Source organism: Peromyscus californicus, unplaced genomic scaffold (genome assembly GCF_007827085.1).
Source record: "Peromyscus californicus insignis strain IS unplaced genomic scaffold, ASM782708v3 Scaffold_4__1_contigs__length_199733344, whole genome shotgun sequence".
In the NCBI taxonomy this organism is placed as follows: Eukaryota; Metazoa; Chordata; class Mammalia; order Rodentia; family Cricetidae; genus Peromyscus; species Peromyscus californicus.
This window is the reverse complement of record NW_026294562.1, coordinates 84,768,755-84,796,619: the sequence shown is the minus strand read 5'-3', so window position 1 is coordinate 84,796,619 and position 27,865 is coordinate 84,768,755. Positions and strand designations below refer to the sequence as shown.

The 27,865-nt window shown below is 45.7% G+C and overlaps 1 protein-coding gene across 2 annotated transcripts in view; it reads left to right on the top strand.

Annotated features, from left to right (window-relative positions):
* Positions 1–25,303, top strand: part of Tmc5 (transmembrane channel like 5) — a 56,451-nt gene extending 31,148 nt beyond the window's left edge. Inside the window, exons 9-18 of one of the 2 annotated variants that reach the window (XM_052711948.1) lie at positions 1,029–1,107; positions 3,236–3,333; positions 5,816–5,911; positions 16,163–16,238; positions 16,429–16,562; positions 18,160–18,333; positions 20,336–20,414; positions 22,537–22,641; positions 23,899–23,941; positions 24,966–25,303. In XM_052711948.1, coding sequence (XP_052567908.1) covers positions 1,029–1,107; positions 3,236–3,333; positions 5,816–5,911; positions 16,163–16,238; positions 16,429–16,562; positions 18,160–18,333; positions 20,336–20,414; positions 22,537–22,641; positions 23,899–23,941; positions 24,966–25,012 — 931 coding nt within the window. In that variant the 3' untranslated portion in view covers positions 25,013–25,303. Of the gene's footprint in view, positions 1–1,028; positions 1,108–3,235; positions 3,334–5,815; positions 5,912–16,162; positions 16,239–16,428; positions 16,563–18,159; positions 18,334–20,335; positions 20,415–22,536; positions 22,642–23,898 lie in introns of both variants that reach the window. The other variant, XM_052711949.1, reaches the window with a different exon arrangement.
* Positions 25,304–27,865: the final 2,562 nt, after the last annotated feature.

The window sequence follows — 27,865 nt, the reverse complement described above, 5'->3', positions numbered from 1 at the left end:
TGTCAACTCAATAGGCTCTCTAATTATTTAGCAGACAAATCTCCAGGCAAGTCTGGGAGTTTCCAGACTGGGTGAGTTGAAGTGGGAAGACCCACTCTAGCTGTGGACAGCACCGGGTCCTGTGGGCCAGGATCCAGGCTGAATGAAAAGCAAAAAAAAAAAAAAAAAAAGCTGAGCACCAGATCCATCTCTCTTTGTTTCCTGTGTATGAAATGTGACCAACTGCTCATGTTTCTATTGCCATGTCTGCTCTTACAGGATAGGCTTCATCCTCAAACTGTGAGCCAACAAAACAAACAAAAGCCTCTTTAACTCACTTCTTAACAGGTCACAGCAATGAGAAAATTAACTAATGCATTAGGTATGCATAGAGAGGTAAATATGAGGGATTGCTGTCACACTTGAAGTTTGGGAAAGATGAGTGTAACATACCACCTGTGGTAGAATTATACGGGTTGAGATGATTTAACTAGCGACTCAGTACAGCATCTTGGGTGGGCATTCAATAAATAAATATTAAGCACATTTCTTATTACTCTAGTGGGCTTTAATGGGAGAGAAACTGGTTCATTTGCAGGGTCAACAGAAGAGAGTGTATTAGTCAGAATGGATTAAATTTTTGCTGCAGTAGCAAGCCTCCCCAATCTCAGTGGCATGAGACACAAAAATTTACTTCTTGGTAGTGTTACACGTACATTGTGGACTGGAGAGAAGGTTGTGTGCATGCTAGTCCCCAAGGAACCCAGGCTGAGGCATCAACGCACATCTGAGACAGTGCTGACTGCCCTTGTAAAGAAGGGCAGTGGGTTCTGGAGGGTCTCAGAGTGATGTGCAGTGCTCACGGCTAGAACGGACACATGGCGTTTCTGCTCATAGTTCACCTGCTAGAACTTGTCTTATGGGCATATCCAGGCTCGGAGGGCAGGCAGAGATGTCTGTCCTACTGCATGCCTACAGGGAACACTGACCAACAGCACAGAAGTCTGCCAATGAGCGTGACCAGAGCCATTTCCCCTTCTGTTATTTAGAAACATCCTTCTGAAGATCTCCATCGTTGGAATTCTTTGTTACTACTGGCTCAACATCGTGGCCCTGTCTGGTGAAGAGGTGAGATTTATGTGATGTTCTGCCTTGAGTTTGTTTCTTGGCCTTTAGTTTCCTGAGAGCTGTCATACTTCCCTTTTGAAAGAGGAGAGGAAAGAAGCTGGTCTGGGAAGCAGCTTAAAGCAGGAGGTCTTCGTGGAAAAGCTGAGATGCCAATCAAAATCACTCAGTCTCTTTAGCCTCAGTCTTTGTATCTGTAAGATGGGCACTATTCAGTATCAGGGGTAGTGTGAGTACTGTGACCAGCCTATGGTGGGCATACAATAGACAGCATTTCTGAGGCTAATCTGTTCAAATAGCCTGAGGTTGAGCACAGATCCTTCTTGAGCTTTGATGTTCCATTTTGTCCTACCCCAGACACCATGGGCTCTGCTGATCCCCAGACATGTAGCTCATCTGGCTATCACTCACATCCTGACCCTGACTGTCCCCGGCTCTCCCACACTCACCATGGCTTTTCACCTTCTCTTGCCTCAGAGCATGGGTTTCTGGTCCTTGCACTCTGACAGTGGTGCCCCATAAGGCCTCAAAAGAAAGATAACCTCATTGGTTCCAAGGCCCTCTCCTTGGAATATCTCTGCTTCTACCACTAGTTTCCCCATGACAAAAAAACCTCTGTATCATACACTTTCTCCCCTTTTGTCCAGTGACAGTGTAAGAGATCCCTTATTTCTTTGACTCCACTTCCCGTGCTAGGACACACTGGTCCCTGAGGGACCATACTGGCCAAAATAACATTGCTAAGTCTGGACTCAAATTATTTGTCTTAACACAGTATCTTCACCAAATCCTAATCATCAAAGATGTTCAAAACCAACTTTCTTTCTTTTTTTTTTTGTTTTTTGTTTTTTTTGAGACAGGGTTTCTCTGTGTAGTTTTGGTGCCTGTCCTGGATCTCGTTCTGTAGACCAGGCTGGCTTTGAACTCACAGAGATTCACCTGGTTCTGCCTCCTGAGTGCTGGGATCAAAGGCGTGCACCACCACCACCTGGCCCCAAACCAGCTTTCTAAGTAAGGATATTAGAGAACATATCATGTTATAGCTACCCATTTATTCTTCTGTCCATCTATTCATTTATTTATGTATCCATCCATCCAGTCATTTAATCTAGTCATTCACTTATTCAACTATCATCTATCCACCCATTCACCCATCCACTTATCCACCTATCCATGTGTCTTTCCATGTATCCATTTACCCAGTCATTTTCCCATCCACCCATTTATCCACCCATCTTCCCATTCACCCATCCATCTACCCCTATTTCTCTCTGCATCTACCAGCTATCCATTCTTGTACTCATGTATCTACTCATCTATCCATCCATGAGTCCATGGGCTATATACGGAAACCTTCCTTCTTCTTCAGCCAGATCTGAAAGCTGCCAGTACGTCCTCTCATGGCTCTGACTTCCTGTGGGGGTCGCTGTCCACCAGCTTACACCAACTTGTAAAAACCTCTAGTCACTTTTTAAAATAATACTTTTATTACTTGTAAGTTCCATACATTTATACAATGTAGAAGTCAATAAATAGAAAGAGGAGGAATGTTGTTAGTCCTCCATGCTTCTTAGTCTCCTGAGGAAAATGCTTAGTCCTGGTGGGGAAATGGGGTCTAGAAGGGACAGGGCAGAGATGAAATATCTTAGAAGTAGCGGTGATAAGATGGGGAAATTTTTGTACATGTGAGCTGTGAGCCTTATGGGGTAGAAAGAGAAGTGCAGAAAGAGAATATGCACACACACACACACACATACACAGACATACACACGAGCACACACCACACACACACACACACACACACAAACACACCACACACACACACATACACACGAGCACACACCACACACACACACATACACACGAGCACACACCACACACACACACACCACACACACACACACAGACATACACACGAGCACACACCACACACACATACACACACAAGAGCACACACACACACACACACACACAAGAGCACACACACACACACACACACACACACACACACTGGCTGTTTTTACAGATTAAGTCTGCTTTTCTGGGTACACAGGGTGTGATCAAACTGTGCCCACATGAGCTGAGCAGGGCCACCAGCCCTGCCTGACCCTGACTCCTGTCTGCCTTCCAGTGCTGGGAGACGCTCATTGGCCAGGACATCTACCGGCTCCTTCTCATGGACTTCGTGTTCTCATTGGCTGATTCCTTACTGGGGGAGTTTCTGAGGAGGTAACAGTCAGTTGTGAGTGGCTCTGCAACCAGAGAAAGTGTGGGTTCCTGCCACGTCTGCTGTGTGTGTCTAATCCGCCCATTGTCCTTCAGGGTGCTGTTCTCTTCTAACTTAACTACATTCCACCTCAACCTGACAGCTCACAGGGTTTAGGTTGACTCTACCCAACCTTCTAGTTGGACAAAAATTCCAGAAATAAAACAGAAACCGAGCTACTTGGAATCTGTCTCTCCCTTTCTCTCATTCTCTCCTGTCTGTGACGTGGGAATGGAACCTGGGACCTCAGACATGCTGGGCAACCACTGCACCACTGAGCTGGGTCTCCAACCACATGTGTATTATTTTTCAAGATTTTTTACTTGTTTATTGTTGTGTGTGTATGTATGTGTGAGTGTATGTGCACCATGTGCACATGTACATTCAGCCACCCAAGGAGGACGTCAAATCCTCTGCAACTGGAGTTAACAGGCAGTTGTGAGACACTCAGTGAGGGTCCTGGGAACTGAACTTGGGTCTTCTGCAGTAGCAGCCAGTGCTCTTAACACCTAGGCCATATCTCCAGCCCACACTAAAATCCTTATCTACTATAGATAGTTTTAATATATATATACCTCCATATTTGTGGGGTTGTTGTTATTGTTTGTTCCTTTTGAGGCAGAGACTTGCTACATAGCACAGGCCAGCCTCAGACTCCTAACAAACCTCCTGCCTCAGCCTTCAAGTGCTGGAATTGTAGGTGTGTACCACCACACCCAGCTTGACCCTCCCCCTCCTCCAATTTCTCTACATACACATTACCACATGTGTGCATACTGTACCATACTCTATAGTCTCCGAAAAGTACAGTCAAATGGTTTTGCTGCACAGAACACGGATCCTCGTTTCAGGTTAGAGGGATCCTTGCAGACGATGTTTTTACGCAGCAGACCGTGGTCTTTATTTTGGATGCAGATGTACAGGACTGAGGGAGGCACTGTGACTACTGGGCAGATGTGGTTCTTTTTTATTTATATTTTTTTTTTGCAGTGCTGGGGTGGGGAGAGACACAAGACCTTGTGGTGCTAAGTAAGCACTCTCTGCTGAGCCTGTGGGGGATCTGTTCTGTTTTTATTCACTCACTTTGTAGTGATTTGATGTGCACTTCTTCTTTCTGGGCATTGCTTTTGCTGAGGCTGTAACCCAGGGCCTGAGACTTGTAAATTCTTTATCACCCAGCTACACTCTGGCTTCTCTAGAGTGAGATGCCATGATATAGTGCCACGTTTTCTCCATGCCAGTTTCATCAGTTCTGTCCAGGCTTGCTTCTATTCCAGCCTCTGTCCAGCGCCTGAATGGAAAGGGGAGAAGCATTTTTATTAACAGAAATTTCGGGGGAGGTGGAAACTTCCCTGTATAAAGAAATCTGGCTGAGGAGACGGCTCAGTGAGTGAAGGTTTTATCATACAAGCATGGGGCCTGAGTTTGAATCCCCAGAACCCACATAAAGCCAGTTGTGGTAGGCATATCTATCATCCCAGTGCTCCTAATGGGAGACAGGAGAAGCTCCCAAAACTAACTCACCAAAAGACCCTGCCTCAAGCAAGGTAGGAGAACTAACACCAAGATGGCCCTGTGATTTCCATATGCACACTGTGCCATGTGTGCACACACATGAATGTGCAGACACACGCAGACACACATCAGACACACCAACAAAGAGTCAGAAAAATAATAGTAAGAAAGGAGAAAAGAAAATGTCATTAAAGAATGATGTAAGCCCTGGTCGGTCAACCACACGCCAGGGCAGGTGTGTTCCCAAGAGCAGCTGGGCAACACACACTGGACTTGACAGCAAGGGAGAAGAGTTCCAAGTCGGGTGGGTAAGGAGGTGATGGTGGAGAGGGTGGAGGTGGGGGAGGGAGGGTGGATACGATCAAAACGCATTGTGTGATATTCTCCAAGAATTAACAAAAACAATATTTAAGAGAGCAAGAAAAAGAAATAAAGTTTCCCCAAAGTATATAGAGAGCTTGTTTTCTTCCTTAGGGAACACAGAGCATCACTGGCTCTAAGGCAGTAACCGTATGTGTGGCTTAGTTGGCTCAGTGGTAGAGGGCACACTTAGCATATACAAGGCCCCGGGTTCCATCCTCAGCACCAAAAATAGTTTTTAAAAATGCATGTGGGTTGGGAGGCGCTTGGCTTATTTGCTTCATGGGAAAAAAAAATGTAATAAAGAATGGGATCAACCAGAAAGTAGGTTGGCTGATTTAAATGAGGGCGGCCAACATCCTCTAGAATTGTTTACAATCATCATAGTAGCTCCCTACTTGACTGCATTGCAATAATCCCACATCTCCCCGGTTTCCTCCACTACTAGAGAAACTGCTCTAGGACCTGCAGCTTCATTCTTAACTATTGAGGGTCTCTGCTGCTGTTTGTACTGGTCACGGGGGTGCTCTGAATTGTCGTTTGAGCACTAAATGTAGTATGTTTTCACAGGTTCATTGGGATGAAATTCCTCACAAGTCTCAGCTTACAGGAGTTTGACATTGCCAGGAATGTTCTAGAACTGATCTATGCCCAGACTCTGACCTGGTAAGTTTTGCAGTGCAGCAGACTACTCCCGTCAGTTCCCACCTTGGAGTGGACTTGGGAGTTTGGGTTGTAGGTCCCTGATCTGTTGTTTAAAAATCTGAGTGGGTGGCTGGGCATGGTGGCTCACACCTTTAATCCCAGCCCTCGGGAGGCAGAGGCAGGTGGATCTGTATGAGTTTGACGCCAACCTGGTCTACAGATCGAGTTCCAGGACAGCCAGGGCTACACAGAAACCCTGTCTCGAAAAAACAAAACAAAAAGTCTGCGTGGGTGGTAGCAAGCACAGCTAGTCTGAAAGCTGGGAATTTAGCATGTGTTCTAGAATATTCTTTGCTTTCAGGAGACCTTGAGGATGTCAGATAGGGCAAGGTAGCAACCTGGAGACCCACAGACCATAGACAGCCACAGGCCTGGTTTGTTTACCACCCCTCTTATATGCCTACCCTTTCCACCCCTACCCCTCCCTTCTACCCCTGCCACAGTGCTTTTTCTACAACTCCAGTTTACCCCCAATAGTGTTGAATGCTTGCTCTACCTAAAGTGCTTTCTCTGTGTGTGTTTGCACACACGTGTGTGAACTTGTTCATTGTGTGTAGATGCATATGTGTGTGCATGCATGCGGAGGCCAAAGAACAATCTTGTTGTGTCTCAGAAACTGTTCATTCTTTAATTTTTTTTTTCTTTCTTTTTTTTTTTTTAATTATTTATTTGTCGTGTATACAGTGAGTGTTCAGCCTGCAGGCCAGAAGAGGGCGCCAGGTCTCATTACAAGATGGTTGTGAGGCACCATGTGGTTGCTGGGAATTGAACTCAGGACCTTTGGAAGAGGAGCCAGTGCTCTAATTTTTTTTTTAAAGGGAGGGTCTTCCACTGGAACTCACCTAGCGGGCTGAGCAGGCCTGAGAGCCCCTGAGAGCCCTTGACTCCGCCTACCAGGTCTAGCATCATAGCACATGCCACCGTGCTTGGCTTTTTAAATGTGGGCTCTAGTGATGGAACACAGGTCCTCATTTACTTACCAGACAGGCGCTTTACCCATTAAGCTGTGACCCCAGCCCCATGCAATTTATACATTGAAACAGAATCACCAGTGTGATAGTATTCGGAGAAGATTTGGTCTTAAAGTGGAGACACCATTAGTGGGATTAGTCCCCTTATAAAAGGGGGCCAAGAGAGGCTTCTGGACCCTTCTACCATGTGAGGATAGTGAGAAGGTCTGTCCATGAACCAGCAAGTGAGCTTCACCACACACTGAATTTGTCAGCTGCTTAGTCTTGGACTTTTGGCCTCTTAAATTGTGAGCAACAAACCTATGTTGTTCTAAAGTTAATGAGCTAAAGGTGTTTTGTCATAGTATTCCAAATGAGTAATACAATCACCAACACTTTCATTTTATTTTACATGTACGGGTGTTTTTCCTACATGTATGTCTGTGCATCATGTGTGTGCATTGCCTGCAGAGGGCATAAGAGGGCATCAGAAGCCCTGGAACTGGAGTTACAGATGGTTATCAGCAGCCACGTAGGTACTGGAAATTGAATCTGGGTCCTCTGAAAGAGCAGTCAGTATTCTTAACCACTGAGCCATTTCTCCAGCCTATATATTTGTTTGTTTGTTTCTTTGTTTGAGGCAGCTTAAAGCATGGTAGTTCTGTGTAGCCCTGACTGGCCTAGAACTCACTATATAAACCAGGTTGACCTGGAACTCACAGAGATCCACCTGCCTCTGCTTCCCAAGTGCTGGGATTAGGCATGCATCACCATGCCCAGTCCAATCACCAATACTTAAAACACAAGAGATCATGTAGAATTCTCCTCTCTGTCTCTGTCTCTCTGTCTCTCTGTCTCTGTCTCTGTCTCTCTGTCTCTCTCTCTCTCCCCTTCTCCCTCACGCCCCACCCCTCTTGTTTTTCAGAATGGCCAGGATGGCCAGGTAGTTGTATCATGTAATTTCATTTTGCTTTATTTCTGGGGTGGTACTGGGGAACAAGCCCAGGTTCTCATGCATGATAGCCAAGTGTTTCACCACTGAGATACCCCACCCTAGCTCCTGGTATCTGTCCTTTCATACAGGCTCACCTAGAAACCTTAGACCAGCCCATGAGTCTTCCCTTACTTATTTTTACTCAATGGAGTCAATGCCAGAGTTGACAAAGGGGTTTTGTCAGCTCATGGGCCCAAGTTCTATCTGTTGGAAAACTGCTAATTACAAAGCAATGCATTGGGAGTTGAATAAACCTGGGACTAGCCCTGCCACTCACTGAGGTCCCTGACTTCTCAGAGCCTCAGTTTCCTGGAACTTGCACATAAATAGTAGCTGCTTTCAAATTACATTGAGGATGAAATTTGACAGTACATGAACAGGGCTTTGCAAACTCCAGTAGGTCAGGCAACTGACAAGTATCTCATTATTTTATCTCGTTAAAATTGCTCCAGGTGGCCTGGCTGTCAGCAGGTAACTCTGTCTTTGAACAGATTTTCCAGCAAGGGAGGACTTTTCTTTGGTATTTAAGTGATGGTGTGTCTGCAATGCCAGGCCACAGGCTGGCTTCCAAGGTTATCCACCTACATTATTTCAACAACCAGGGACCTTCAGGGAGGGTAAAGGGTTGAGATAATAGTTGCTGTGGGAGATTTAGAAGATTAAAGGAAAATGATGTGTCTGCTCACTGAGAGTCTGGCTCAGACCCACTTTGTCAGCGGGAGTCCTACAGCTGTTTCTCTATGAGCGCTCTTCTGAGTGTTCATTAACAGTGCATAACTGGGCCGGGTGGTGGTGGCACACGCCTTTAATCCCAGCACTCGGGAGGCAGAGCCAGGTGGATGTCTGTGAGTTTGAGGCCAACCTTGGCTACCAAGTGAGTTCCAGGAAAGGCACAAAGCTACACAGAGAAACCCTGTCTCGAAAAAACCAAAACAAACAAACAAACAAAACAAAACAAAAAGCAGTGCATAACTGGGCTGGGGAGACGGCTTGCCTCACAAGCATGAAGACCTGAGCTTGACCCCCAGTACCAATATAAAAGCCGAGTGTGGTGGTGTGTGTCTGTAACCCCCACACTGGAGAGGTGGAGAAAGGAGGATCGAGCCCTGGGGATTGCTAGTCAGCCAGTCAAGTCAAATAACCCAGCCCCAGGTCAGTGAGAGACCCTGCCATAAAAAATAAGATGGAGAGTAAAGGAAGGAACATGTGCATACACATGCACCAGATAATGCCCAACAAAGTTGGGCATTTTGTGGTGCATGGACTGCAATCCCAACACTGAGAGACTGAGTCAGGAAGGTTACAAGTTCAAGGCTAACCTGGGCTGAATAATAAGACCTTGTCTCAAACAACAGAAATACATAACAAGAGTCATCATGTGGCTGTGTAATTCATCTTCTGAACTTTTCATTTTGTGAAATTGAAACGCTACGTCCATTAAACCACTCCCCACTCCCCACTCTCCCCAGCCCCCGGCAACCAGCATTCTACTTTCTAGTTCTATGCTCTGACTACCCTAGATACAGCCTAAGAGTGGCAATGTGTGTCTTTTTGTGTCTGGCTTATTTCCCTTATTTGTAGCGTTTCCTTTTTAAGCACATTCAACACCTCATTGTGTATGTCGGACCACACTTTGTTTGTCCATTCATTTGTCTGAACATTCTGGTGGCTTCCATCGTATCAATCACTGTGAACACGGGTAGACACCTCTGGGAGATTCTGCTTTCAGTTGTTCGGCTATCTACCCACAAACAGACTGGCCAGGTCACAGCATTTGTGAGCACTCTTAAATTATTTTGTGATTTAAAAACAAGGGGACTAGCTGGCACATGCCTTTAATCCCAACGCTCAGGAGGCAGAGGCAGGCCGATCTCTGTGAGTTCAAGGCCAGCGTGGTCTACAGAGTGAATTCCAGGACAGCCAGGGCTACATAGTGAGACCCTGTCTTGGGAGGGGAAAAAGAACACAACAACAACAGAAAACAAAACAAACAAAAAGACAAAACAAAACAAAAACCCACACTGGGGTAGCCCCAGTTCTTCCTTTAGGATGGAGCTGCCATCTTGTGGTAATTTGCCTAAATGACAAATAAAAAGAGAGTTGAGAGGCACCCAATACACACTCTCTAGGGCTTTTAGGAAACATGAATTATTCCTCGGACCACACATATGTCAGTCTAGAAGAAGGATGATGCTGTAGATATCAAGCAAGTAGGTTCTTGCTTCTTCTAGTTTGATCTCAGTAGCGACAAACGCCATGACCAGAAGCAACCTGGAGAGGAAAAAGAGGTTTTGTCTTACACTTCCTGGTTACAGTCCATTACTGAGGGAAGAAACCTGGAGGCAGAAATGATACAAGAATGCTGTTGGCCCTGGCTTGCCCACTGGCGGATGCATAGCTAGCTTTCCTTTTTATTTTTATTTTGTTTTTTTGCAATTATAATTTAATTCCATTTTCCCCTTCCCTTTCCTCCCTGCAGACCCTCCCATATGCTGTTCCCTGCTCTCCTTCAAATTTATAGCCTCTTTTTTCACTAATGGTTTATTGCATGCATACATACATGTACTAACCTGTGTGTATGTTTTCGGGGCTGACCCTTTGGCACTGGGCAACCCATTGGTGTGCTCTTCTTTGGGGAAGGCCACCTCTCCTGCTCCTCCTACATTTCCTCAGTGTAAACAACTGAGACAGACCAACTATAAATAGTTCTTTGTGTAGGTTTGAGGCCTGGTGGGCTTCTCTCTATCCAGTTTGGTAGTCCATTGGTGTCAGCTTTGTTCAGCTCACATTTCAGTAGTCGCATCAGTGAGACTTTACAGTGTAGCTTCTGATATTATGAGGAGACACAGTATCAGAGCAAATCCCTTGATCCTTTGGCTGTTACAATCTTTCTGCCCCCTCTTTTGCAACATACCCTGAGCCTTAGGTGTGGGAGTGTTTTGTAGACACATCCACTGGGACTGGGCTCCACAGCTCTGCATTCTGATTAATTGCAGTTTTCTGTAGTGGTCTCCATCTGTTGCAAAAAGAAGTTTCTTTGATGAAGGGTAAAGACTACACTTATCAATGGGTATAAGAACAAATGTTTATAGATTGTTGTAAAGGATTATCATAGCTAGCTTTCTTATACAGCCCAGGACCGCCCACCTAGGGATAGTACTGCTTATAGTGGGCTGGACCCTCCTGCATCAGTTACCAATCAAGACAGTCCCACACAGGCCAAACTGATCGCCGACAATTCTTTAATTGAGGGTCCTCTCAGATGACCCCAGGCTGTGTCAAGTTGACAATTAAGGCTCCTCATGATGTACTCTTCAAAAGAGAGCACCCCACAAATGTTACCATGGCAAAACCAGGAGCACCTCAAAGTTGCCCAGCATGAAGTTGGCGTTGTTGTCAAAAAAGCCAGGGCAGGGTTCTTGACAAGGGAATTAATGTGTGTGTTGAACATATTAAGCACTCTGAAATCAGGAAGAATTTCCTGAAGTGGGTGAAGAAAAATGTAAGAAAAGGAAAGAAAGAACTCAAAGAGAAGAACCCAAGTTCATGTGAGGTGCCAGCCTGTGCTGTCAGAAGAGGGGGAAGTGGGGGAGAAGGCTGTACTGCTGGAGCTCATGCCTATCCATTCCTGGAATAGCAGGTGTTTAAAACAAAACAGAACAAAAACGAACAAAAAACTCTACTGAAAAATAATAATGGTAGTAAATTACCCAATCTGGGTAAAAATAATATAGAGCCATTTCAGGAGTGTTTACTTTGGCCCAGCTTTCAAATCTTAGGCCTGGGCTCTCCTACTGCCAACCATTTGAAGACATTCCAAGAGGAAATGTAAGTGGCAAGCAAGGAACGGTGTATTAAAAAAAATGGCCAGGTGAGAGATCTTGCCTTAAACAAAAGGTAGATGTCTGAAGACAAGGCCTGACGTTGTCCTCTGACCTCCACATATGTGCTCTGTGTCCACACACACCTGTATCCCCAACAAATGCACAAACACACACACAAGCTTGAGCATACAGCCATATGTGCATGGGTGCATGCATGTGCATGTGTACATGCGCATACATACACTGGTTGTTCCAATTTATTTGTTTATATTATGTTTTGAGACAATGTCTTACTTTGTAGCCCTGGCTAGTCTGGAACTGACTATGTTATCAAGTTGTCCTCAGACTCACAGAGATCCACCTGCCTCTGCCTCCTGAGTGCTGGGATTAAAGGTGTGTATCACCATGCCTGGACTCAGAGCTTTTGAGCTGACTATTGTTAAGCACAGTTGAAAACATGGTGTCTTTTTCTTTCTCTATACAAATTACAGATAGGCTTTCTAGATTTTAGGATATCCTCCTCATCCCACCCCCATTTTTTTATTCCAATATTGAAATCAAACCCAGGACCCTGTGCTTGCTAGGCAAAGGCTCTACTTCTGAGCTATATCCCCAACTGTAAAAATTGTCTTTGATGATGAGTTTTTTAAAGAAAACAATGTAATACCCCAAAAGGTGTGTGTTCTGGGGGTGGTGGCCAAGGTAAGGAAAATGTGCTTCCCAAACCTCAGCCTTTGCACAGCACTGCCCACCTACCAGCCTGTTAGCACACCTACATATTATCTAAACCATTATCTATTTAATTTTCTTTAAAATGTTTTGCTTCTTTTTTTTTTTTTTTTTTTTTTTTTTTTTTTTTTTTTTTTGGTTTTTCGAGACAGGGTTTCTCTGTGTAGCTTTGCGCCTTTCCTGGAACTCACTTGGTAGCCCAGGCTATGTTTTGCTTCTTTTTATCCAAATATATAAAATATTTGTATTAATTCTTTGAGAATTTCATACATTGTACTTTGATAATATTTACCTTCTTCCCCCATCTCCTTTCAGATATAACCCCTATTCCACACCTACCCAACTTTGTGTTCTTATTTTTTTAAGAAAAAAAAATCAAGTCCTATTAGGGCCGCCTATATATACTTGGGTGCATGGCCAACCACTGGAGTATGTTAGACCTCCCAGGGACCACACCCTTAAAGAAAGTTGACTCTCCATCTCCTGGCAGCTGTCAATTTCCATTAGCTCCCCAGCTAGGAGTGACTTTGTGCCCACCTCCCCTCTCCATGCTGGGGTTTTGTCTGGCTTGAGCTTGTGCAGGTCTTGTGCATGCTGGAACAACTAGTGTGTTCCCAAACCACTGTTTCTTAGTCATCCACTGCTCCCAGCTCTTACAGTCTTTCTACCCCTTGAATACCATGATCCCTGAGCCTTAGCAGGGAGGGGAGTGATACAGATGTCCCATTGAGGGTTAAGCACTCTGTGGTCTTCTCTGCATCCTGACCAATTGTGGGTCGCTGTTAATCACCATCAACTGCAAAAAGAAGCTGCCCTGCTGACGTTTGAGAGATGCACAGGTTATGACTGTAACAGGAAGTCATTAGGAGTCAGCTCAATACTATGCCCATTTAGCAGAGTAGTACCGGTAGGACCTATGTGACCTGTCTAGTCACAGGTTCTCAGCCAGGGATGGGTTTCATCTCATAAGGCAGGCAGGCCTTAAGTTTAAGCAGTAAGTGGTTGGTTACGCCTATAACACCAGTGCCACTGTTGCACCAAAGGGCACGTCTTGACAGGCCCGTCATTGTTGTAGCTTCCAGGGTCCACACTTGGGTGAGACTGGTGATTACTTTTCTCCTCCAGTAGTGTACATAGTACTTTCTAGCACTATGAAAGCTACCTAGTAAGGATAAAGCTTCCAGATGAGCACCAGGCTGGTTTCTCCATGTTCTATGACATCTTCAGCAGTAGGACCTTACCATCAAGCCCTGGAATGTAACCAGGAGCAATGACGATAGCCTTTAATGTTGGGGGTCCTATAGGACCTCCCTAGTCAAAGACTCTCACAGAAGTAACCCATTCCTGGCACTGGGCTTTTTATTTGTTATCTTATGGTGTCTAGTAGAGGCATTGCCACCCCATTAGAAGGTAATTCCCTTTCAACTCTTTTAATAATGTGTGCGCGTATAGCTTCTGCAGTAGAGGGCGTTCGTATGACTCGTTCAGAAAGTCTTTATGTTGATTCTTACTCTCCTTACTCCTTCCTCTACCCTGTCCTCCCACCTCTCACTCACCACATTTAACCTTTCTTGTTCCATTAGTTCCCTTCCCCCTTCTATCACTGCTTTCGATTTCCCTTTCCTTGAAAGCCCCCCTCCCCACGGTGTTAGCTTTGAATCTTTAGATACATGCTTCATTTAGAATCCCCACACAAGTCAGGAAATTACTCAAATACATTTTAAAAGCATCTTTACTTTACTATCCTAAGTAGAAAACCAGTGCCCACTGATATAAATCATAAGTTATTGGAAAAATGGAAGCAATCCTGTCCCAGACAATCCTTAGACTCTGGCTATATGTTCCTGTCTTCTGAGACTGTCAATTGAAAGCTTTCTCCTTGAAGCAGGGGTGGGGTGCAGTGGGTAAGAATGCTTTTGCTGTGCATGCATGAGGACCTGAGTTCAGATCTCACCACATAAAAGCCACTGTGCTGGGAGGCCCTGCTGGTTGGAGGTTGTAGTCTACCATGGCCTGGGGCAGCTCTCTCCAAGCTTGGCAACATGGATAACTACCCCCATACCCCAGTGGAAGGCACCCTGTTCTCTACTTGACCTTATTTAGAGACTGTCTCTAGGTCCAGATGCCTGACTTATCCCTAGTGTGACCTTGAATGCAGTTCCCTGCAGAAGTTTTCCCCCTGCTGCCCGTATGGTAGTTAGACATTGGAACATTACGACAGGACTGTGCTTCCACAGATGATAACTAAGACTGTACTAGGATCCTTATGATAGGAGCATGCTGTTAATGCAAATTAGGTGGTTCCCTAGCTACCATCCCCAATCCTATATAGTCCTGTACTCTGGAACAAAGTTGAGCTGATTATGGCCAGGCAATGGTGGTGCACGCCTTTAATCCCAGCACTCGGGAGGCAGAGCCAGGCGGATCTCTGTGAGTTTGAGGCCAGCCTGGACTACCAAGTGAGTTCCAGGAAAGGCACAAGCTACACAGAGAAACCCTGTCTCGAAAAACCAAAAAAAAAAAAAAAAAAAAAAAAAAAAAAAAAAAAAAGGCTGAGCTGATTAAGTTATTTCCTGGAGGGCTATCTCCATCGTTCTCACAGGCTGGATGAAGACCTGCTTACTGCTTCTGCCCCCTTTGTCCCTGTAGCCCAGTGGCCAATGGACCATAGGGGAGGAGGGGCCCACACCACTGTGGCCACATGTGTCCCTGTAACCCCAGTGCTATGTGTGGGAGAGACAGGAGGATTACTAGGGATATTGCTGGCCACCAGTCTAGCCCCATGTTTGGTGAGAGACATTCCCCCCAACTCCAAAGAGTAAGGTGAAGAGAAATAGAGCAGGACACCCAAAGTCCTTCTTTGACTCTGCACACATATGTGTGCATTCATTGCACACACGTACACTATACATGCAGAGATTAAAAAATTTAATTTAGAGTATGAGGGTTGGCAGGTGTTGGGCATTAAAGCCATTCTGGCCCCAAGCTTCCTCAGGAATACTGTAAGAGAGTTGGAAAGTGAGATTTTCTTACCTGTAACTTAGTGTGCTTATTGTCTCGTCCCTGCAGGCCTCCTCAAGTACCAGGGGAAGGATGGGAGCTATGTGTACCTCATATTTGGAACATGCTAGATTAGAGGTTCTGATGGTTTAGTGGCTCTGTGGCAACATGGGGTGGGGGGTTTCTCTCTCTCTTTGCAAAGTCTTCCCAGATCTGGGGAGGAAGCAGCCGTGGTGGGAATTCTCTGGTCTGAGGTTATTCAAGAAACCCCCCTCTGCATGAGATGACACTACACATTTAAAGGCACGCTTTACCATCATGAAGGACCACCGTCACAGTGTTGACAAGCTGGTTCCTTCCAAAGCCCACAAGGTCAGGGTCTGTCCCGGGCTTCCCTTCCTGGTTTACAGCTGGCCGTGTCTTCCCTGTGTCCTCACACAGTTTTCCTTCTGTTTGTGTCCCCCTCGCTTCTTTTAAGGACATCGCTCACGCTGAATTAGAGCCTAATGTAGTGACTGTGAGCCTACCCCATTCTAACTTAATTACCATTTTAAGAACTCTACCTCTAAATCCAGTCATGTTTTGAGGTACCGTGTGTGTGTGTGTGTGTGTGTGTGTGTGTGTGTGTGTGTGTGTGTGTATACAATTCTCTCCCTCACCTCTCCCCCTGTACGCCTTGTTTTCCCCCGTCTCTGACACTCTGTTTTCCTCACAGGCTTGGAATTTTCTTCTGCCCTCTGCTGCCTTTTATCCAAATGATCACTCTCTTCATTATGTTCTATGTCAAAAATGTGAGTTGGACCCAAGTTGCAACCGATTACTTTCCTTTGTTAACTTAGGACCTGGTGGGGATCCAAGCTGGGAAAGGGTTGTGGGGAGGGGTCAGGAAGCTGTAAGTCAGTGGCTGGAGTGTGGGTACTTGGTGGGGTCCTGAGGGCTGCTCCTTGGGCACAGGTGGAAAGGTTCCATCTCTCTCCTCAGATCAGCCTGATGATGAACTTCCAACCTCCAAGCAAGGCCTGGCGGGCCTCCCAGATGATAACGTTCTTCATCTTCTTGCTCTTCTTCCCATCCTTCACGGGCGTGTTGTGCACCCTGGCCATCACCATCTGGAGGTAGGGACGGTGGCTTTGGCTGAGGTTGTAGTGGTGGGGTGGATAGATGTCTGCTTTCAAATGTGGGTTTTATTCTCCAGATGTGGAGACAGTTGCCATTGAAATCATAGTTTGTTACTCACAGTTCCCAAGAAAGGAAGGCTCCCCATGCCATGCGGGGCCACATGAGGAAAATGTAGAGGTTGTCAGGAAGAAGGGGGAGTGAGGGACAAAAGCCTTTATTGCAGTTTCCAAGGTAAGGAACAGATGAGGCAGGGCAACCGGGCTAGGACTGGCCACTTTGAGTCTTTTCAGAAGGTCCTGCAATCCTGGGAGCTGTTGTGGGTTGTTGAGATCATGACCTTGGGGTGACTGGGGTCTGGGACCATGCTCCAACTATGAGAGCCTGTTAAAAGAGATGCCTGTGCTGCAGACTCCCTGTCAGGGGGTTGTCGGCGTGTGAAGTCATGCTTCCTAGGCTAGTCCTGGGAAGGGAAGTCTCCCCAGAGTCCACAAGACTCTCAGATGGCAGACATCAGAATAAAACCTGTGCTTAATACAGAGCTCAGTCCATGTTCCTAGGGTAGCCAGCAAATACAAGGACCAAGGGAGGAGATGAATCCTACCCTGGATTTATTCTATACATCCTACACCATAGTTGGGAGCCATTTCCTAATTTCTGCCAAGTGTTTAAGCTTCTCAGACTGAGAGAGGTCACTTCTACATTGAGAGGAAACTTGACTGAAGGGAACCAGTCCTCATCTGGCCTGGCTCTTCCTCCTTTGGCTCTACCTCTCTGCAGCCCTGAAGCTTTTCTTCCATGTCTAGGTTCCAGCAGGTCCCTTTCTATGTGGTCAGGCTCCTCTCTGTGAAGGGGTCTCCCCATTCCCTCCAAGTCTCAGCTCCAAGGTCAGTTTTTGGCCTGAGCATCCTAGTCACCCCTGGATGCTGTTGACTACTTACCCCTTTCCTTTCTCAGGCCCACATTCAACCCAGCATTCCATGACTCACAGTTTATGTGTATGAGCTTCCTTTCATGTATGTATGGGCATCATGTGTTTGCCTGGTACCTGTAGGGAACAGAAGAGAACATTGTAGATGGTTGTGAGCCACTGTGTGGGTGCTGGGAACTGAACCCGGCTCCTCTTACAAGAGTAGGGAGTGTTCTGAACCTCTGAGACATTTCTCCTGCCCCAGTCTCTTGTGTCATCTTATCCCTACCCTCTCTCTTCCTAATCTTCCAGTGTCTACTCATTTGTAATAGCTGACAACACATGCTCACAATGTCACACCTGGCTTCCACAGCTAACAAGCCTCCCACTTGGTGTATCTTAAGTCACATTCTCAAGAAAGACTTTCTGACCGCTCCTAAGATACAGCTAGATTGTTGCCTAGATTCTGGATTGGCCACTGTGGCAGGTGATAGCACTCTAAGAGCTGGTCCTCAGACCGCAGGTGACACCAGACAAGGTGAGAGCTCTTCCCTTGGAAGCAGAGTATGGGAAGAGCAGGCAAGATTCTCTGTGTCTGGAGCCTGAGTCCAGAAGGGATCCCTTGATTCTGGAAAACCTACATCTGAGTCTCAGGCAGCAGATGGTCTTCTGCTTCTTGTTTTCAGGTTGAAACCTTCAGCTGACTGTGGCCCCTTCCGAGGTCTGCCTTCCTTCATTCAGTCCATCTATAGCTGGATCGACACCCTGAGCAGAAGGTCTGGCTACCTGTGGGTCGTCTGGATCTACCAGAACCTCATTGGAAGTGTGCACTTCTTCTTCATCCTCACCCTCATTGTGCTGTGAGTGGTCTTTCCTGAGAAACTAAAGGGAGGAGAAGCCAAGAGTTCTTGGGGACCCTTTCATTGACACGAGACTGTCCCGGGGTCGCTCATTTGGGACCCAAAGCAATGAGTACAGAGAAGTGAGTACAGGATGCTCTCAACTCCACCCGCAAAGAGAGTTTCTGTAAAATGTTGTTTAACGCTCTCCTAGCTAAGCTTTTTTTTTTTTTGAATGCTCTACAAAGAAAGTATTCTTATTTTCTTCCTTTTTGCTGGGGATATAGCTCAGTGGTAGAGTACTAGCCTAGCATGTGCACGGCCCTGGGTTTAATCCTCAGTAATGGGGAAATAAGGAAACAAGAATATTAAAATACGGAGAATATTAAAATAAGAATATTTAAATATTAAAATAAAATAAGGAGAATATTAAAATAAAATATATTAAAATAATTTTTTTAAAGAGTTAAAATGTGTGAGAATTCTTAGAAAAATTCCTCTGGAGACTGCAAAATATAAAACTGGCCCAGGTGTCATTGACATTTTAGAGTATTGCATTTTAATTTTTAAAAATATCCATTTCTGACTTCTTATGAAGATTAATCAACATTGGGTTCGTTTTCCTGTATGGAAGAATTGGCTGGTCAACGTACAGTGCTCTGTGTTTCACAGCTTAGGCCCCACAGCATTAGACAGGGCTGCTCCTTGTCGGGAGACAAGGGACTCAAGGACTCAGACTATTGGAGCCAGCCATGGTGTACAGAACAATGTCTGTGCTTTGTAGATGAGAGTGACAAGTCAGAGACAGGACAGTTCCAAAACAGCTTCTATGCTGCACAGTCTGATAGTGGAGGAAGAGGCTAGAAGCCAGGTCTCCTGGCTTGCCATGATGTTCTCTCCCCCAATCACCAGCAGCAACTGTTGTCAGCACTTTAGAATGGTAATCTGGTCTCCACCAGGCTTCTCATTCACTGGCTCTGCTTGTACTTCTGACACCAAATATGTGTATGAAAGGGAAGTTTCCCTTAAACTAAGCAATCCTTCAACACCACTGGCACCAAGTTGGTAACCTACCCTTTCAGTTAGTTCTGATCCTGGACCTGCATGGCATCAACTTCACAAGTTAGGGGCAGGGTCCTGCAAAGCCCAGTTTAGAAGCTGGATATGGCAGGGCACATCTGTAACCTCAACACTAGGTGGGGCAGACACAGGTGGATGATCCCTGGAGCTCAGTGGCCAGCCAGCCTACCAGCTGATGAGTACCCGGCTCAATGAGAGTCTGAAAAACAAAATGAGATGGAGTAACACAGCAGGCTGCTAGACTTTTAACTCTGACTTCCATGCGTGCATTCACAGGAACATGTGCGCATGCACACACACACAATGCAGTTTCTCAAGTTCTACTAAACCTAACCAGGTATTTGAAAAAAGAAAAATTGGAGAAATATACATCGCTTCAAGTTTGAACAGCACTTGTGCAAATTACAGAATCTTGCTACATATTCAAATTGTGTTTTTAAAACGTGGATGCCTGGCCCTTGCCCAGAGAACGTATGCTTGCTTGAGCTAAGGACCAGCCATGATGTGGGGCTTATTTCTACCCCCCAGGTGACTCCACGTGCAGCCAAGTTGAGAAAATACTGTTCTAAGACAGCGGTTCTCAACCTTCCCAATGACAGGACTCTTTAATACAGTTCCTCATGTTGTGACCCCCCCAACCATAAAATTATTTTCATTGCTGCTTCATAACTGTAATTTTGCTACTGTTATGAATCATAATATAAATGTCTATGTTTTCTAATGATTTTTAGTTGACCCCTGTGGAAGGGGTTGGGGGGTCATGATTCACAGGTTGCGAACCACTGCTCTAAAGCACTAGGCCTGCTACCCTGTTTTGACTTTTCAGGGGCACACTTGGGTCAAAACCCATTTGCCAGCAAATATTCCAGTCCCTCTGTACCCTACTGAACATGGAGCTCAAAGCACTGTCACGATGTCTGTCTGCCACTTCCTTTTCTTTCAGAATCATCACCTATCTCTACTGGCAGATCACAGAGGGGAGGAAGATCATGATCCGGCTGCTCCATGAACAGATCATTAACGTAAGGCTCTCCTGTACCCTCCCCTGTAATGACCCCTGCCCCCACTCCTCTCAACAGAGTTTAATAAAAATTTCCAAACATACTCCAAAATAGAGAGAATAGATAGTACAATGAATTTCCAGTCCCCATCACCCAACGTGTGTGCGTGTGTGTGTACTTGTGTGTGCAGACACACATGTAAGTATATGCACATCTGTGTTGAAGGCCAGAGGACAACCTTGGGTGTCATTCCTCAGACTCCGCCCGTATTTTTAAAAAGATAAGACAAGATCTCTCGTTGGCCTGGAATTTGCCAAGAAGGTCTGGCAGGCTGGCCCGTGAGCTCCAGAGACCGGCCTGTCTTCATTTCCTCCCCGCTGGAATTATGAGCACATGCCACCAGGCATGTCTTTTTATATAGGTTCTAGACATCAAACCTGCTTGTGAGCACTTCACTGACAGACGTCACTTCAGCCATCATGGACATTTATATACTCTCATCTCATCCCTGCAAGTCTTTGCATTATCTTAAATACTCTTGAGGCTTATGAGTTAACAACTACCTCTCTCATCACTGTGATGCAATGCTTGACGCGGGAAGTCTTTATTTTGGCTCACCTGTCAGTCCATCACGGTAAGGAAGGCAGGGTAGAGTTCATTGGCAGGCGCATGAGGTAGAGACCAGTCACATGTTGGCAGATCAGGGGGCAGAGAAGTCGGGCTAGAACCAGAAGCAGGTACCACCTCCAAGGCCCACCCCCGGAAGCCCACTTCTGCTGGTTAGACCACAGTCCTGCCGGTTCCATGACCACCTGAGAGAGTATCATTCCTGGGCGCAGTTCCTTGGGGAAGTCCAGTTGGTGAGTGTAGAAGTAATGAGGGAAATAGAGGGTGAACTTGAAGCAGAGGCCACAGAAATATTAGTGTGAGCAGTAGTTACACAGTAGTGGTGGCTGGGATAATTATTACAAGCAGCATGCTAAAGTCAGGGGCTCACTTTTGAAGCATTATTTTTGCATCTGTGGATGATGCCCCAGGAGTGACAGCTAATGTTTTCCTTTGCTGCTGTTCATTGTTGAACCAATAAAGTAGTAAACTCTGAAAAAAAATTGTCAGGGGTTCACAGTTTAAGGAGAAACAGGCATGAAGTTGGGACAACCATGCCTGTGTGAAGTTGGATGATAGTGCCTGTGTGACGTTGGGGTAACCATGCCTGTGTGAAGTTGCGGTGACTGTGTGAAACATAGATGACTGTGCCTGTGTGACGTTGGGGTGACAGTACCTGTATAGAGGATACAGTGATGCTCACCTGGCTCCCTACACAGGTAGAGTAGTTCACGCCTTCCTGCTGCAGGGTTCATGAGGAAGTGATCCAGCCTCCTGGGAGAAGGGATATTCCCGCTGTTTTCCTTTGAACTGTTGAATCACAGATCTCAGCCGACACGGATAACCTTGAACCTTTTTAATTATTATTAAATTGTGTGTGTGTGTGTGTGTGTGTGTGTGTGTGTGTGTGTGTGTGTGTGTGTGGTGAGTGTAGGCATGTGTGTCCTTTGTCATGTGTAGGACATTAGAGGGCAACTTGCAGGACTCAATTCTCTCTCCTCTTGACATGGGTTCCAAGAATGGAACTCGGGTCGTCTTCCGGCTTTTGTAGCAAACACTTTTACCTGCTGAGCAGTCTCACCTGCCCACGTACAACTCTGATGGCTGAATCGTTGTTGATGTCCTTAGGAGTGGAGCTCTAAGCTTTGGCGTCTCAGTAGGAGGATTGGGAAGACCCAGGCAAGACTAGTTCATAGAACAAGGGCTGGGACAGGGAGCCTGCAGGTAGGGCTTCTGAAGGTCTGCGTTCTAAGCCTTCAGACAGTGCCATGGAAGTCGTATCTACAATCAAGCAAGCAGAGGCTCTACTCCAGCCTACTGGGGATGGGAGGGGGGGTCACTTAGAGGAACCTATGGCAATGCAGGAGAATTCTGGGGCTCATTGTCTTTGCTCTGAAATGTTTCTTCTCTTTCATCAGAAGAAAACATAGCGGACATCTCCTCTGGACTTGTGCCCCCCCCCTTTTTATGCATGCCTTCTGCACCCTGCGCCAGTATACATCTTCCATGCCTTACTTTTATTTTTCCTTCTTGTCAGGAAGGCAAAGACAAGATGTTCCTGATAGAAAAGTTGACCAAGCTACAGGATATGGAGAAGAGAGCCAACCCCAATGCACTTATCCTGGAAAGGAGAGAGGTGGAGGTGAGGCCACAGCTACCTTGGGGCCAGAGAACACACTCTCACGTTCTTGTGACAAGTGTATTGGGAAGCAGACACTTTCTAGGGTTTTTTGTTTGTTTCTTTGTTTGTTTATTGGTTTCTGTGCAATGGGGTCTTGCTGTATAACCCAGGCTGGCTCCTGTTCTAGCCTCTTGAATTCTGGGATTACAGGTGAACTTAACGCCTCCTGTCTATGATCCTTCACTTTTCTGCCCTAAGCATTACTGTACTTTTAATTAAAAGAAAAAAAAATCATTGTTCACTTAACATCTGCATGCCTGGCTGTGGTCCAGGTGTTGTGTTGCTGTGAATTAAAGAACGTTCTGGCCTCATAGAGTTCACACTTGTTTTAAATCACCCAGTAATACACAAGTATATCCCACTGAATAGTTAACACTATTTTTCCAGATCTTTCCCTAAGACATCAACAGTCACACCTGAATCTCCCCAGACTTTGATAAATGGATTATGAAAGTAGGGCTTTCATAATTTTATAACCATAGCATAATATCCAAATACTATCATAGCTTTCTTCTTACTGAACACTGTATCCTGAACATGGTTTCTTTCTGGATATGTTTGGACATTTGAGTTTTGGGGCTTTTTAAATACTAAAGTTGGTATTGAATGAAACATTGTATTAAAAACTGTAGTATTAATACATTAATAGTCATTATTTTGTGGTGCTGTGGATGGAAACCAGAACCTTGTGCATGCCAGGCAAGTGGTCTACTTCTGAACTACACCGCTAGTCCTATTTATTATAAGTATTTTATGTAGTTCTGCTCCAAGGACATGTACACTTGCCCTCATAACATGTTGTTAATAGGTATTCTTTCATGAAGCTCATTAAAAAGTTTTTTTTGGTCTCCTGAAACACACCAGTAAACTGTTCTCCTTAACTGAGAACATTGACAACATGATTTGTTATCTGTGTAAAGTAATGCTGTCAGTGTTGCCCATCTCAAATCCCCAGAAGCCAGATACCTCTGTCACCCCACGCACTAACATATTACCTGGCATGTCATAAATGCTCAGTAAATATCCATGGAATGAATGCAATATCTGTTGCTAAAAAGCTAGACATGCTGGATATTTCTGTGGCTGACTCTTGGTCTCAACCATTACCCCTTCATTTTAAAATAGTGGTGGGCTCACAGATTGTACCAACTGTGCAACACACCCAGCGTTTGCATCCCTCCCTCTGGTGACATGGCTGTATGTTTTCTTCATTTTCAGCAACAAAACCCTTTGCATGTGGAGGAACTCAATGCTGCTCCTGGTGCGTACCAGAACTGCCAGAGACAGAGGCGTGCGGTGACGTAGCCCAAGGTGGAGGGTGTTCAGTCGCTCTTCAGCTGCAAGCCTGACCTCAGATGAACTTGCTTTTGGTCTGGTCTACTGCAGAAGCTCACAGTGTCACTAGAACCTGGTTTCTGTCTGTTCAGGTCACATGTTAGCTCTTTACACAAACAGCCACCTTGTAATGATGGCCAAACAGCATTCACCAACACCTCACATCTTTTCAGGTTCAATCGAGTGAGAAAGAGTTAGGGAATCTAGAATTTTCACATCAGCTTCATTCAGTCTAATGTGTTCCTCCACAAACCCATTTCTGTGACCATGAAAATATGACAGTATCTGTGGCTGTAACCAAGCCACGTGCTTCAGCTACGGTACTGATGGTATAACCGTACAGATCACAGGAAGTGAGAGCAGGCAGTTCTGCCTCCCAGGTCAGGGGCTGAAGCCAGAAAGGGAATGGGTGCTGGGGAGGAAACAAAGAAGCCTACTCACTTCTTTAGACTAGTCATTTGATATTTTTGTGTGTGCATGCTTGTGTGTGTGCCTGTGTGTGTACATGGAGGCCAGAAGAGGGCGCTGAGTATCCTCCATCACTCTGCCTATTTCTCTGAGGCAGGAGCTCTCCCTGAACCTGGATCTAGTGTCTTCTTGGCTAGTCTGGAAGCCAGCAAACTTCAGTGATCCTCCTGCCTCTGTCCCAATTCTATCAGGGTTTACAGGCATGTGTGGGATACCTGGCTTGGTACATAATAGGTTCTGGGATTCCACAACAAGCACTCTGACCACTGAGCCACCTCTCCAATCCTGCGCTTGTTTTTAAAATAGAATTTACTGACAACAGCCAATAATGGGAGGTCAAGGAGAGAGTCTAGAAACTGAAAAAGGAGGCAGGAAGAAAGGCTTGCGAAGTGCTGGGCTCTTTCTGGCCACGTTGATCTTCCCCTTGAGGAGATGGGACTGTGTGTGCCTACATTGACTTCTCTTTCCTATGTCAAACCCAGACCTGCGGTTGAGACGATCAGCGCACGACGAGAATCCGGAAGTCTGATGACTGTTGAGTGCTGTGGCTGCCGATGCCGGTCAAAAGGGGGAAAGAAGATAAAAAAATGAGACAACCTCCATGACAGCTGGGCCTCGGGAGCTTCCCAGGGGTGGAATCCAAGCCTGAGGCCAAGAGAAATCTCACCCACCGTGCAAATGGCTCTGTGAAAGAGGGCACACTTTACTTCCCTTCCAACCCAGATTGCTGATTTTTTCCAAAACAAAGTACTTGGAATTTTCCAGTTAAAACTGTTAAAATATTGGAATTATCCCACAAATAGCTGGGACGAGGGAACCTGGAAATGTTGCATTTTTATCTTTAACTTTAAAATATTTAATTTTAAAATACAAGTCTGCATGATGGGGCCTTTAAGAATCTCTCTTCCCGGACCTGGCAATGGTTTAGAAACTGGTGCTAAGAAAAGTGGTCCACAATGAATAAAAATGTGATCCTCAATCCGGGATACAAAAACCTCTGAATGGTGTGACTTGCATTTGCTCTGGCTTTAAACTGGAAACAGCCCCATGTTGTCCAAAGCTGAAATGTAATGAAAGGTCTTGTAGCTGAACTTCATGTCTTTACTGAGTATTAGAGTCTTGGGGTTGGACCAGAAATAGGGGAGGTGGAAGAAGAGAACCAGACTCTGTCTCTATGCATGGTCATTGTCGTGGTTTGAATCTGAAGTGTCTTCTGCAGGCTTGTGTTTTGACTGCTTGTTCTCTGGCTGGTGACACTATTTGGGGAGGCTGTGGGACTTTTAGGAGGCAGACCCTTGATGGAGAAAGCAGGCTATTAGAGGCAGACTGGCCTTTCAAGGATATTCCTGGCCCCTACTTCCTGCTTTACTCTTCTTCTTGGTCAGCCATGATGTGAACATTTGCCACACCCTCCTGCTGCCACAAACCACAAACTGCAATGTCTTACCAAAGCCGTCCTTAGCACGATGGACTCAAACTATAAACCAAAATAGATAATTCCCTAAAGTGCTTCTGTCAGGCATTCTGTTTCAGCAAAGCTGTAGCACGAATCTAAAATGGTCTTATTAATAAGAACAAATGCGGGAGCCAGGTATTGGGGTAAATTCTGAAAGATCAGAGAAACACAACAAGCCATATCCAACCTCACCTTGCCAACTTCTCAGCTGATCTTGTCTCCTCAGACTGGAAGCTTCTGAATCTCATCTGAATGGATCTCAGCTGAACTGCTGCTAAAAGCCTAAAAGCTTAAAAAGCCTAAAAAAACCTTTAGTTCCTGGTCCTCACACCTTATATACCTTTCTGTTTCCTGCTATCACTTCCTGGGATTAAAGGCATGTGTCTTTTCAAAGCAAGACATAAGATCTCAAGTCCTGGGATTAAAGGTGTGTGCCACCATGTCTGGCTTCTATGTCTATCTAGTGGCTGTTCTGTTCTCTGACCCCAGATAAGATAATATACTTTATTAGGGTGCACAATATATTGGGGGACACAATATCACCACAGAAAGCCAGCACGATACAGCCATTGGAGTCTTGCAAGCCAAACAAGAAATCAGGGGTGACACAGAGAATCTGAGTGTGCACATGAGATGAGTATGTACATGAGTGTGGAGAAGTTCTTGCAAATCTGCCAAATGATTCAGAAGGCTTGTAACTGTCCTTAAAACTGGAGGCTGCACTTGGCCCGTTCCTGAAGCGCCACCACTTCCCAACAGTGCACGACTGAGGACCAGGCCTTGAGACGTGTGTCCTGGAGTGGGGAGACACCTACCCAATCATTGCACTTCCAACCCAAAGGCTGGAGAACCATGGCTTAAGGCTGGAAACAGCTTCTTTTGAATCTCTGCAAGGTCTCACCCCTTCGTGGCTGCAGCACACACCCAATTCATGTCTTAGGAGGCAATGATTTATGGTAAAGTTCAGGTATAAAAGGAGAAGCTAGCCAGGCGGTGGTGGCTCATGCCTTTAATCCCAGCACTTGGGAGGCAGAGCCAGGTGGATCTCTGTGAGATCGAGGCCAGCCTGGTCTACAGAGTGAGTTCCAGGACAGGCTCCACAGCTACACAGAGAAACCTGTCTCGAAAAAAATAAAAGTTAAAAAAAAAAAAGGAGAAGCTAAGATAGTCTACAACTTGCCCATGTCTTTATAGTCTTTGACTCGAAGACACGTGGAAAGAATTGAACTCATTAGTGTGGTGGCAGGGAGCACTAACATCTCCCTGAATTCTCACAGCTGGAGCGTCTGCATGACATTTAAGTGAGACAGAGATGGGGACAGGGTGCCCCAGTGCCCTTGTTCTGTCACGATTTCACCTGTGTACAAGAGCAAGGCTTTATTCCTGTGTCGTATAACAGCGTCCCATGCCACCCATGCTGTAGCTTTTGCCTTTAGTTACCCAGTGTTCTAGGTGTCATACGGAACCTGATTTGTGAGATTGGGGGTGGGGTCCTGGAGCTTGCACAGGGCTTCATGTCTGAGGCCCACACTCCGAGCAGTCTGTTAGAGCCCTTCTGCTCCCCCTCCCTTATTCGTTCCCTTCTTAAGCAGTATGACACTTCACTGTTTTGGGGGGAACATTCCACAGCTCATTTGAACCTTATTGTATTATCTCTGTGGCACAATGAAGTAGGGCAAATTGTGTGACTACCATTTGGCATGTGATGGGAACTCACACTGGTTTTGATTTGCATGCAGCCTCATGGCTAGTTAGGGACAGAACTGAGCATAGCATTGGCTACCCGAATCCTCACATCCTTGCCAACACCCGTCATCTGTTTTCTTGGTGATAGCTATGCCAATAGGCGAGACAAAATCACAAGACAATTTTAGTTTGTACTTCCCTGATGGTGAAGGAGATTGAACATCTTTTTAATTTATTTGC